Here is a 12526-nt window from a genome sequence, read left to right as displayed (position 1 = left end):
GGCTGGGCTGGGGACCAGGGTCCATGGGAGGCCACAACCAGGGAACCCGGGGCTGGGCTGGGGACCTGGGGAGGCCTGAACACAACCTGGGGGGCCTGAGGCTGGGCTTGAGCTATGGAAACTGATGTCAGATCTGGGTGGAGGGTGGGAACATGGCAGCTGGGAGCTGGTGGGAGGAGCTGAAAGGAGCCCCAGGTTTGGGCTGCACGTTAAGACAACTGAATTTTGAGTCAAAGGACCTGGCTTCAAATCCAACCTTGTCCTCTTGGGCACTTCCCCTTCTCTGGGCCTCAGTTTCCTTCTCTGTTAGATGAGGCCGTTGGACAAAATGATCATGAAAGTGCCTGTCGGCTCCAAGTCTGTTGTCTCTAACCCCAAGATCATATAGTCTTGCTTTATAGAGAAGGGAATTTAGACTCATCAAAGAAAGTGACCTGTATTTAGCAGCCTGGCTCGTTTGGAACTCACTCCTTATTCCAAAGGCCTTTTTTCTTCATTCATTCAACAAAAAACATCCATTAAGTGCCTACTTTGCAAATGTCTTTGGTGATGTGCACCAGGGTGGGCACTGGTGGGTGCCCTAGGAAGTCTTGGATTGGAAGGTGACCTCCCCAGACACCATCGAGGCCAACCTTTTATCCATTGTAAGAATCAATTCCCTCAACAACACACCACCTTTTCCTTCCGCCATTAGATTGTAAGCTCCTTGAGGGTAGGGACTGATTTTGTCTTTTTTTGTATCTCCAGAGCTTAGCACAGTACCTGGCACATAGTAGGTACTTCAGTGCTTGTTGATTGACTGACTGATGGAATCTCCATTTGCGAACCTCCAGTGATACCCCTATTGTCATGTTACAAGCCACCTCACTCCTTTGGGAATAGCCCTTATATATTACAGGAGATCCTGAATTGTCTTCCTGTAACTTGCATGAATTGGTCCCAGCGCTGTCCCTCTCAGCTGATATTTCAACCTCTAAAGGAGATCTTATGTTCTTCCTGAACCTTTTCTTAGACAAAACATCCTCGGTTCCTTCAGCCTTTCCTCAACACCATCGGTGGCTCTCTAGTTTGTCAGGATCTCTTCTAAAGTACGGCACCCATAACTGAGCATCGGTCTTGATACCACAGTAGACGGAGGCCACTGGACAGCCAGCTTGTGTAGTCCAGCCACTGGACTCTCCTAGTTTGTTCATTCATTATTTCAATGACTGCAGTTTGGTCAGAGGTGGCAACGCTTCCCCAGATGCAATCTGAAGTACGCCTCGAATCAACAGATCTGGGTTCATATCTTATGGCTTCTACTTTATGTAACCTTGGGTAGGGCCCTTTCCCTCACTGGGTCCCAGTTTCCTCATCTGTGAAATAAGAGAGCTGGATTAAATCATCTCTTTTTTTTTTTAAAGGCAATTGGGGTTAAGTGACTTGCCCAGGGTCACTCAGCTAGTAAGTGTCAAGTGTATGAGGCCAGATTTGAACTCAGGTCCTCCTGAATCCAGGGCCAGTGCTCTATTCACTGTGCCATCTAGCTGCCCCCGACATCCCCTGTTCTTGGGACCTTCCCAGCTCTGACATTTTCCGTCCTATCTTCTAAGCTCTTTCCAGTTACAGTATCCTATGATTGTAGGCGTTAGCGTTCTGGATCAACTGACTTGAGCCCTCTGATGGCAGGGCACTAGGTTCAATAACCTGCCTCGTGATGCTGGGGCCAGAGGAGTCTGAGCCAGAAGGGAGTCCTGTGCCCAGGGGCTGAGGTGAACCCAGCTGGGGAACTCTGAGCAATGAGCCAAGAGAGGGGCTTTATTCCCTCCCGTTCTCTTCTCTTGATCTGCTGATCTGTCACTACGTTCCTCAAGCCAGGTGGGGCATGGCCCTCATAGTAGGGTAATGTCTGTATCTCACTGCCTGTGAGACGTTTCTGCTCACTGTTCCTTGGCTGTCTCCAACTCAACGTGTCCCAAACTGAACTCACTATTGTTCCCTAAAGCCTTCCAAACTTCCCTCTTACTGTTGAAGGCACCACCATCCTCCTCCTCACCGAGGCTGGGACCCTTAGGGACCGTCTTTGGCTCCTCATTCGCTGTCACACCCTGCCTTTTCGTTTCTGCCTTCATGACATGTCTCGTACATGTCCCCCCCCTCTATTCTCACAGCTGCCGCCTGATAGCGGCCCTCATCACTTCTTGTCCAATCTATTGTTATTGTCCAGTCATTTATGACTCTTTGTGACCTCGTGGACCACAGCACACCAGGACTTTCTGTCCGAGCTCATGTTCATTGCTTCCATGACACTATCCATTCATCTCATCCTCTGCCATCCCCTTCTCCTTTTGCCTTTAATCTTTCCCAACATCAGGGTCTTTTCCAATGAGTCCGGTGGTCTTCTCATTACGTGGTCAAAGTATTTAAGCTTCAGCCTCAGTACTTGACATTTCAGTGAAGAGCCTCAATCAGTTTCTTTAAATATTGACTGATTTGACCTTCTTGTTGTCCAAGAGACTCTCCCAAGGCTTCTCTAGCACCACAATTCAAAAGTGGCAATTCTGGGGCACTCAGCTTTCCTTCTGCTCCAGCTCTCACAGCTATGCATTGCTACTGGAAAAACGGCAGCTTTGACTACACAGATCTTTGTTGGCAAAGGTGAGGTCTCTGCATTTTAGTATGCTGTCCACATTTGCCAGAGCTTTCCTTCCAAGGAGAAATTTCATGGCTGCAGTCGCCATCTGCAGCGATCTTTGAGCCCAAAACCATAAAATCTGACATTGCTTCCATTTCTTCACCCTCTATTTTCCAGGAAGTGACGGGCCCAGTTGCCAAGATCTTAGTTTTTTTGATGGTAAGCTTCAAGCCAGCTTTTACACTCTGCTCTTTCACCCTCATCAAGAAGCTTCTTAATTCCTCTCCACTTTCTGCCATTAGAGTGGCATCATCTGCACATCTCAGATTGTTGACATTTCTCCCGGCAACCTTAATTCCAGCTTTTGTCTCGTCCAGCCTGGCATTTCGCATGCTGTGCTCTGCCTATAAGTGAAATAAATAAGGTGACAATACACAGCCTTGTCATACTCCTTTTCCAATCTTAAACCAATCAGCTGTTCCATGGTTGGTTCTAACTTTTTTCTTGGCCCACGTACAAGTTCCTCAGGAGACAAGTCAGATGATCTGGTCCCCCGTCTCTTTGAGGACTTGCCACGTTTTGTTGTGATTCACGCAATCTAAGGCTTAGTGTTGTCCATGAAGCAGAGGTGGATGTTTTTCTGGAGCTCCCTTGCTTCCTCCCTAGTCCAGCGGATGTTGGCAGTTTCTTCTCTAGTTCCCCTGCCTCTTTGAAAACCAGCCTGCTCTTCTGGTAATTCTTGGTTCACGTATTGCTGAAGCCTAGCTTGCAGAATCTTAAGCATAACCTTGCGGGCATGTGAAATGAGGGCAATTGTTCGGTGATTTTAACATTCCTTGACATTGTCCTTCTCTAGGGTTGGGACGTAAACTGATCTTTTCCAATCCAGTGGCCACCGTTGAGTTTCCAAAGTCGCCGTCATATTGAGTGCGGTACTTTAACAGCATCATCTTTTAGGGTTTTAAATAGCTCAGCTGGAATTCCGTCACCTCCACTAGCCTTGTTGTTGGCAATGCTTCCTAAGGCCCACTTGACTTCATTCTCCAGGATGTCTGGCTCTGGATGGGCAACCTCACCATTGTGGTTATTGAGCGTGTTAAGATCATTCTTGTTTGGTTCTTCTGTGTATTCTTGCCACATCTTCTTAATCTCTTCTGCTTCTGTCAAGTCACTACCATTGTTGTCTTTTATTATGCCCATTTTTGCATGAAACATTCCTTTTATCTTTAATTTTCTTGAAGAGATCTCTTGTCTTTCCCATTCTATTGTTTTCTGTTTCTTTGCATTGCTCATTTAAGAAAAACTTATGTCTCCTTGCTATTCTCTGGAATTCTGCATTCAGGTGGGTAAATCACCTTTCCCCTTTCCCTCTCCCTTTCCTTCTTTCCTCAGCTATTGGTAAAGCCTCATCAGACGCCATTTTGTTTTCTTGCTCTTCTTTTTCTCTTTCTTTTTTTTTCTTTTTTGGTGAGGCCATCAGGGGTTAAGTGACTTGCCCATGGTCACACAACTAGTTAAGTGTCGAGTATCTGAAGCCAGATTTGAACTCAGGTCCTCCTGACTCCAAGGCTGGAGCTCTATGCACTGGGCCACCTAGCTGCCCCACTCTTCTTTTTCTTTGGGATGTTTTTTGTTACTGCCTCCTGTACAATATTGAGAACCTCTGTCCATAGTTTTTCAGGTACTTTCATGATCCCATTTGGGATTTTCTTGGCAAAGATACTGGAATGGTTTGCCATTTCCTTCTCCAGTTCATTTTACAGATAAGGAAACTGAGGAAAACAGGATTAAGTGACTTGCCCAGAGTCATGCAGCTGGTAAGGATCTGAGGCCAGATTTGAACTCAGGAAGACAGGACTCCAAGCTTGGCGCTCTATGCACTATGGCGCCACCTAGCTGTCCATCAGTCTGCTGTAGTAGGCTCCTAATTGGTTTCTGGTCTCTCCTTTCTCTCATCTCTTTTCCATATAGCTACTAACATGCTATTCCTAAAGTACAAGTCTCACTGTGCTCCTCCCTTCTTCAAGAAACTTCACTGGCTCCCTGTCCCCTCTAGGTCCTAGATGAAATCAGATTCATTCATCAAATGAAATGCCAACTCCTGTTTGGCATTTAAGGCCCATCGACATCTGACCTTGGCCTACCTTTTCAATCTTACTATACATTCCTCTTCTCCACAGCCAGCCCTCTTACTGTTCCTCATCCATGACCCTCCATCTCCACGCCTATGCCCAGGCTATTGTCCAGCCTGAAATGCTCTTTCTTCTCCACCTCTGCCTCTTAGAATCTCTGACTTCCTTCAGAACTTGGCTTAAGCTCCTCTTATGTGACATCTTTATTGAACTCTCCCCCTCATCTGTTAGTGACCCCCTTGATTAATTACCTTGTATTTGTTTTTGAATTGAGCTTCACGAGTGGATGTATTCCCTGGCAGGATGTGAGCCCGTTGGAATGTGAAGAGAGTGTTTCATACCCCTGTTTCTATTCCCCTCTGCCTAGCCCAGTTCTTGATAAATGCTTGTGGATTGATTGATTGAATCTCAGAGTTGGAAGGGACCTTCGAGGCCATCTGGTCTGACCTATTCCCCTACAAAATCTTTCACCAAGTCATCATGCCCCCACAGCTTGGAGACCTCCAGGGATGGGTAGTTCTCAGAGAAGAGCACTACATCTCAAAGGAACCTCTCCTGCTTTTGGACAGCTCCCAATGTTATGGGCTTCTCCCTTATCTACAGCCCAAATCTGCCTCTTCTCACCATTCCTCCTAGTTCTGTCCTCTAGGGTCAAGCAGAATGACGCTAATCCCTTTTCCACGTGACTACCTTCCAGATACTTAGAACCAGCTAGCACAGCCAGCCCTCCCTCCAACTTAACCCGAGCCATCTCTCTTGGTCCAAAGGAAGGAGTCTTGACTCTCTGGAAATCATTGAGCCAGAGAATGGGTATCCACAGACTAACTCTTCCTTTGCTGAGCCACCTGACAAAGAGGAAGGAGCCCTGGCTTTGGGGTCAGGAGACATGGCTTTGAGTTCCCACTCTGACCTTTGATTGGGACCAGTCGCTTAAATTCTATGGGCCTCCGTTTCCATGTTCTGGAAACGAAGTGGGTGGACTTAATCTTAGCAGGCAAAGGACCTGAGAACAGGGACCTTCTCCCTTTTTTATCCCCAGTGCCTGGTGTGTAGTAGGTACTCTCAGCTCTATTGCTGATGAATATTCAGGGCTTAACCTCCACTCACCTCCCTTCCCACGTGCTCAGGGCCAGGGGCCTGGACTCAATGAGCACTTCAAGTCCTTTCCAGCCCTGGGTCTTGGGGCTTCACTGCTAGTCACATCACTATTGCCACCATCAGGCACTGGTTTGGTGCCTCAGTGCACCATCTACACCATCTCATTGGAGCTTCTGGTAGGTAGATACTACCTACCTCCCACGGGGATAGGATGAGGACACTGAGGCTGAGAAAATCACGGTATGCTGTGTGCCCAGCTGATAAGCAGACAAGGCAGGATTTGAACCCAGGCCTTCCTGATTCCAAATTCTGGGTTCCAGCCCTTCCCCGGACTGCCTTTCAAACAGAGGCCCATTCAGCCCCGCAGAGCCTGAGGCCCATGGCCTGAGGCCTGAGGCCTGAGAGAGAGCTGGTGGGCTAGTGGAGGAGTCATGGTCCCGTGGTCAGCCATGCCTGACTGGCTTCTCTCTCTCTCTCTCTCCCTCCCTCCCCCTCTTTCTTTCTCTCTGTCTTTTCTCTCTCTGTCTCTTTTTCTCTCTCTTCTTTCTGTTCTCTATTCTTCTCTCTTGCTCTCTCTTTCTCTCTCTCCCTCTTCTCTCTCTTCTCTCATCTTTCTCTCCTCTCTTTCTCTGTCCTTCTTCTTCCTCCTCTCTCTCATTCTCTTCCCTCTTTCTCTGTTCTTCTCTTCCCTCTCTCTCTCTCTCTTTCCCCTGCAGGACTTTGACCATCACTGCCCCTGGGTCAACAACTGCATTGGGAGACGCAACTACAGATATTTTTTCCTCTTTTTGCTGTCCCTCAGTGCACACATGGTTGGCGTGTTTGCCTTTGGGATGGTTTTTGTCCTCCACCACCCTGACCAGCTTGGGGCAGCCCACACAGCCATCACGTATCCTGCCTGCCTTCCCACCCCTGCCTGCCTTACTTCTTTCTCTTCACCCTCCCTTCTTTTCCCCTTCCCTTTCCTCCTTCTCTCTCCTTCCCTTTCTCTGTACTTTTTCCTTTCCTTTGCCATCCTTCCCTTCATCCTCCTCCTTCTCTCCTTCCCTTCCCTTTCTCCTTTTCTCTATCTTCCTTTCCTCCTTCCCATCCTCTTTTTCCTCCTTCAGTCCCATTCTTCCTTTCTCCCATTCATCCCCACTCCTTCCTTCTCTTCCCCAGGAGGGTGGGGGAGTTGGTCAAGGATAACTACGAGACATTGGCCTCTAAGCACTCTGGGGAAGGCAGCTCCCCCACAGGTCATTGCATCTGGGTAATAGGTTCAGGAACCTGACTTCCCTCCCTGGCCCCCGTGGGTGCTAGGAGGGGCAGGTCCCAGCCCAGGGACAGCCTGGGGAGCTGCCTGTCCTGGCTCCTGGTGTTTCCCAAGGCTTTCCTGCCTGTTGGGCTCCCCCTCCCCCACCAGCATTTACCTTAACACCTCCCAGAATGGCCGTCATGTGTGTGGCTGGCCTCTTCTTCATTCCCGTCATCGGCCTCACTGGCTTCCACATTGTCCTGGTGGCCCGGGGCCGTACCACCAATGAGCAGGTAGGGACTCAGCCTTGCAAGAACCAGGGAAGAGGAGGGGTCCTAAAGGCAGGAGGAGGGAGGTGTATGGACCTAGGTAAGGTTAAGGGGTGGGTTGTAAAGTAGTCTGGTCCAGTGGAAATGACCCTGGCTTTGGAGGCTCTTAGGAGCTGGGTGATCATGGGCAAGTTTCTCCCACCCCCCGCCCTCATTTGTTAGCCTATTTTGTAAAATGGGAGTAATAATCTTTGCACATTTTTCCTCATGTGGAAAGCACTTTGCAGACCTTTCTATGGCCCCAAAGTGTTAGATAAATGGGCTCTGTGCTTGTGGAGAGTTCTTTGGTAGAGAAGCCTGCTGAGATCCTCATGCTATGGGTTCTCCTTTCTGAGTCTCAGCTGCCCCATCTGTAAAATGGGTGTAAATAATCCCAGTTTGCTCAAGGTTTCCTTGAGGAGTGGTCCCCCCTTCCAGTTTGCAAACTTGGCACCCTGGTCTCTGGAGATCCCCGAAAAGGCTCCTGCTCCCCCATGTCACTCTTCATCATCAGAAAGACCCCTGGCTCTGGAGTCAGAGGAACAGGGTTCAGATCTCCCCTCTGACCCTCACTTCATGGGTGGCCCTGAGGGGCGCATTAGCGCATCACCAAGCACTTGCCTCCTCGTGTTTCTTCCTCGGTAAAATGAGGGAGTCAGACCAGTTAAGCTCTGGCCTCCCTCTGATAGAAGCTTTGCATGCGTTCACTCATTTGATCTTCCCAAAAGCCCCAGGAGGGAGGCGCCATTATTATTCCCATTCTACAGATGAGGAAACAAACCGAGTCTCCGAGAAATGAAGTGATACAGACTCAGGGCTCACGGGTCGGGGGTGTGCGGCGAATCTTTTTACAGGTGACGGGCAAGTTCCGTGGAGGCGTTAATCCGTTCACTCGAGGGTGCTATGGGAATATCGAGCACGTGCTGTGTAGCCCGCTGGCGCCCAGGTAAGGTAGAGCTCTGTGTGTGTTGCGGGGTAGGGGAGGCAGGGCGCCCCGTAGGTGAAGGAAGTTTCAGTCTGTGCCCTCTGGACCCTCACTGTTGGTGGCCGGCACTTCTAAAGAACACTAGATTTAATATCTGAGGACTCAGTTTCAAATTCTGGTTTTGCCACTTATTAATTGATCTAGAGGGAAAGACATTGGTTCTGGAACCAGGGAGCTAGGTTCAAATCCCGTGTGTGATGCGTACTACTCGTGTGACCCGAGACAGGTCACTTCATCTCCCTTGGTCTCAGTTTTCTCATCTGTACAATGGAGTGGTTGAGCTCAGTGGGCTCTGAGGGCCCTTTAGCATTAGTGCCGTAATCCCATAAATTTTGTAACTCTGGCCCAATCCCTTCCCCACTCTGGGTCTCAGTTTCCCACATCTGTAAAATGAGGGCGTTGGACTAGCTGGTCATAGAATCACAACATTTTCGAGCTACAAGGGACCTGAGTGTCCAACTTGTTCCAACCTGGACGGAGAAAAGTATCCCTGCTACCATACAACCAGCAAGTGGTTCTCCCACCCCTGGTAGATGGCCCTCAGTGAGGGCACACTTGCCTCCCTCTCGGGGTGGCCCGTGGCCTCACTCTTGGACACCTCTGATTTTTAGGAAGGCGTTCTGAGGTTCCTTCAAGCTCAGAGTCCTAGGACGATGCCTTGCTGTCATCTCTGACTGTGGTCAGTGGTCAGTGGACAGATGTCCGTGGTCTTGGAGGCCCTTGGTCAGTGACTGGCCAATCTATGGCCCAAGAGCGCTGTCCATGGTCAGTGGTTAGTGGCCAGCTCGTCTTGGGGCTTCTGTGGTCACAGACAGGTGCAGAGATGGACAGACCACAGCCACGTGGAAACGTAGCACACATTTTAATCACCTACATGCACGAATGCAATTGTATTGCATGCAGGCCCGTACACACAGGCTCACCTCCTGTTGCACAAACACACTTTCACATGTGGAATCCTAGACCCCCATGTGCACAACGTCCACTCTGCACAGGCCTGTCTTGGTAATAAGCTCCTGGACTTCCTTCCTGTCTTTGGCCTTGGCCTGGCTGTTGATCTCCACACAGAGAGACCTTATCAGACAAGCCAGTGAGGACTAATGATGGGTCCCTGTGCCTGTGGGTGCAGTGAGAGCTTGGCTGTTGCTGGGCCTGAATTCCTGTCTCTCTCCCACCCCCAACTCCCCATCACATCTCTCTCCCTGGCCCCCCACTCCCCTCTTCCACCTGCTCTGCCCTGGCCTGAGTCATCTCTCAGGGATCAGTCTTGGCCTTCAGGCACCCCTCTTCTCCCCCGTTAGGCTGGGCTGCAGTGGAGCTGCTGGTGAGGCAGATCTCCAGAGCCCCTCAGCTCCATCCTCCTGGGACATGTGGAAGGTTTCCTTCCTCTCCACGAAGCCCACCCTCACAGAGACTTACAAGAAATCTCAGCTGGCCCAGGACTCCGCCTGCCCACCCCCTCTCTTTTCTCCTGGTTTTCCCCTCCAGTTTCCTTCTTTCTCATTCCTCCCTTCTCTCCCTCCCTTTTCCTACTCTTTCCTCTCCTCAGCCTCTTTCTTCTTTCTCCTCTCTGCTCCTTCTTTCCTCTTTTTCCTCACTTCTCCCCTACCTCTCTCCTCTCCATCTTTTCTTTCTTCCTTTATCTTCTGATCTCCTACCTTTCTTCTCAAAGTAGAAAAAGCCCTAGAAGTAGAATCATACACCATATGTTTGTATCCCAGCTCTGCCTTCATGGCTTTGGATAAGTCTGGGCCTAAGGTTCCCACCTTTGGAGAGGGAAAGGGAAGAAGATGAGAACCTGAAAAGGACCCCAAAGACCACCCAAGACCAATCCCTTCACTTTTTAGATAAGAATAATGGAAGCAGCCTGCTGGAGTGGAAAGATCATAGAACTCTTAGGTTATGAGATCTCAGTTCAGATCCTGACTCTGCTACTTACTACCTGTTTGACCCTGGGCACGACCTCGAGCCCTCCCTGTAAAGTGATGAGCCTGCACTAGAGGAAGCCCACTCCAGCTCTGATATTAGGGTTCCAGGTTCCTGAAGCTCCTTTCAGCTCTAAATCCTATGAACTCTTCCCTGGGTACAGCTCTCCTTGGCCCATCCCCACTGAAGACAGGGGCAGGTAGGCACCATTCCCACCACTCCACCATCTGACACCTCTTTCAGCTTTAAAACCTACAAACCCATCATCTCCTTCCTCCTTCCCTGGGCACAGCTCTCTTTGGCCCATCCCTACGGAAGATGGGGGCAGGTGAGCGCCATTCCAATCAGTTCATTATCTGACTCCTCCAGGTATGTGGCAGAGCCCAAGTTGAAGCTGGCTGTGAGTGTGAAGCCCCCATTTCTGCGACCTGATCTCTCCGACAGGCAGGTGTCTGTGAAGGTCAGTGACAATGGAATCCAGGCCACCTTGAGCCGAAGCAAGGTGAGGCAGGGTCCAGGCCTGTCCCCCTGGGCCTATGTGTGGGAGCTCTGGGGCAGAAACTCACTAGTTGGTGTGGAAAAGGAACTGACTTGGGAGCCCAGGACCAGGGTTTCAGTCTTGTGTGACCCTGGGCAGGGGACTTTCCCTTTTGTGAAGCTCAGTTGTCTCATCTGTAAAATAGATGCAAGTAATTACAGCTTACTTTCCTCAAGGGGCTGCTGTGAGCACCCCCTGGGGTAAGGGTGTATACATATTCCTCTTCTTTTGAGACCAGGAGGGGGAGTGGAGGCCAAGAAGCTGAGAGTAGAGGACAATTAAAGCATGCCCATCTTGGGGAGGGGAGAGGGTGGAAGATGGCAGCACTTATACCCAAAGCCCAAGGGATGTCAGGTGAGGCTGGGGGGGAGGAAAGAATGTCCCAGGACAGGGGACCTTCCCAGGTGACCCCAGCCCCTTGGGCTTTTCAGTGGGGAGGGCAAAGGGCTGAGCAGTCTGGCTGGGGCCTCTGACCACTAACTCTCTGATTTAGTCCAAGATTAGCCTGGGAGGGCTGGATGAGAAGTCTCTGGACCTGCAGCCTCCCCTGCCCCCCAAGGGAGAGCCCGGCAAGTACACTGAGCTTCAGGGGAGCAGTGACGGTGAGTAAGACTGGGCCACCCCTGTCTGGGCCAGAGCAGCTAGGCAACTCTTTGGGGACATATGATAAGCACCAAGAGAGGAAGAGGGGGCAAAACAGGAAAAAGGAAGGAAGAGGGAGGAAGAGAGAAGGAAAAGAAAAGAAGGGAGGAAGAAGGAGAAAAGGAGGAGAGGAAGGGAGAAGGAGAAAAGGAGGAGAGGAAGGGAGAAGGAAAGGAGGAGAGGAAGGGAGGAGAAAAGGAGGAGAGGAAGGGAGAAGAAGGAAAGGAGGAGAGGAAGGGAGAAGGAGAAAAGGAGGAGAGGAAGGGAGAAAAAGGAAAGGAGGAGAGGAAGGGAGAAGGAGAAAAGGAAGAGGCGATGGGAGACATGAGGCTAGAGAAAGGGAGAAGAGGGGAAGAGGGACAAAGAAAGGAGAGGAAGAGATGGAGAGAGACAGAAAGAGCAAGGGAAGAAATGGAGAAGGAGAGAGGAAGAAAGGGAGACTAAAGGGCGAGGGAGGAAGGGAGCCAATTGCCCAGAGAGCCTATAGGGCAATGAGAAGCTGGGGGCTAGGGCACGCTTGGTCTATGCCCAGTCCTGAAGTCCCCTACAAGCAATGCCAGCCTCAAGGCTGGCTCACCCAATTACCAGCCTTCTCTGCCCTGCAGGGCCCGCTATGTTGGCATCCCCTTCAGGTCCCACCTTCTGGAGGCCCACGAGGACTCCTGACCTTGGTAGGTGAGTTTGTCTGTCTTTCTCCTCAGAGGGTGGCCTGTCCCCTAAGCTGACCAGCCCCCCAACTCCTGCTATGTACAAGTATCGGCCTGGCTTCACCAATAATTCCAAGATTCACTACCATGCCACAGCTGACCAGGTGAGGAATTGCTCAGACTTTTCTGGACTCTCCGCCTTGGATGAATGTGGAGGGTGGGATCATCTCTACAATCTTCTCAGAGTACTTGGCCTGGATCTTTCAGGATCATAGAACATCAGAGCTGAGAAGGGGCCTTAGAACAGGGAATGTCACAGCTGAGAGGGATCTTGGAACAGGGATGCCAGAGGTGGGAGGGATCTTGGAACAGGGATGTCAGAGGTGGGAGGGGCCTTAG

At 50.4% G+C, this 12526-nt stretch overlaps 1 protein-coding gene across 1 annotated transcript in view; it reads left to right on the top strand.

Moving 5' to 3' along the window:
- The window catches only part of ZDHHC8 (zinc finger DHHC-type containing 8), a 30736-nt gene that overhangs the window by 1577 nt on the left and 16633 nt on the right, over window positions 1–12526 (top strand). Inside the window, exons 3-8 of the mRNA XM_027859382.1 lie at window positions 6561–6733; window positions 7272–7374; window positions 8244–8335; window positions 10670–10802; window positions 11332–11440; window positions 12182–12291. Coding sequence (XP_027715183.1) covers window positions 6561–6733; window positions 7272–7374; window positions 8244–8335; window positions 10670–10802; window positions 11332–11440; window positions 12182–12291 — 720 coding nt within the window. The remainder of the gene's footprint in view (window positions 1–6560; window positions 6734–7271; window positions 7375–8243; window positions 8336–10669; window positions 10803–11331; window positions 11441–12181; window positions 12292–12526) is intronic.

This window comes from Vombatus ursinus, unplaced genomic scaffold (assembly GCF_900497805.2).
Source record: "Vombatus ursinus unplaced genomic scaffold, bare-nosed wombat genome assembly UNPS02014167.1, whole genome shotgun sequence".
Taxonomy (NCBI): domain Eukaryota; kingdom Metazoa; phylum Chordata; class Mammalia; order Diprotodontia; family Vombatidae; genus Vombatus; species Vombatus ursinus.
The sequence above is the reverse complement of the archived record's forward strand: the minus strand, read 5'-3'. Positions and strand labels throughout refer to the sequence as shown.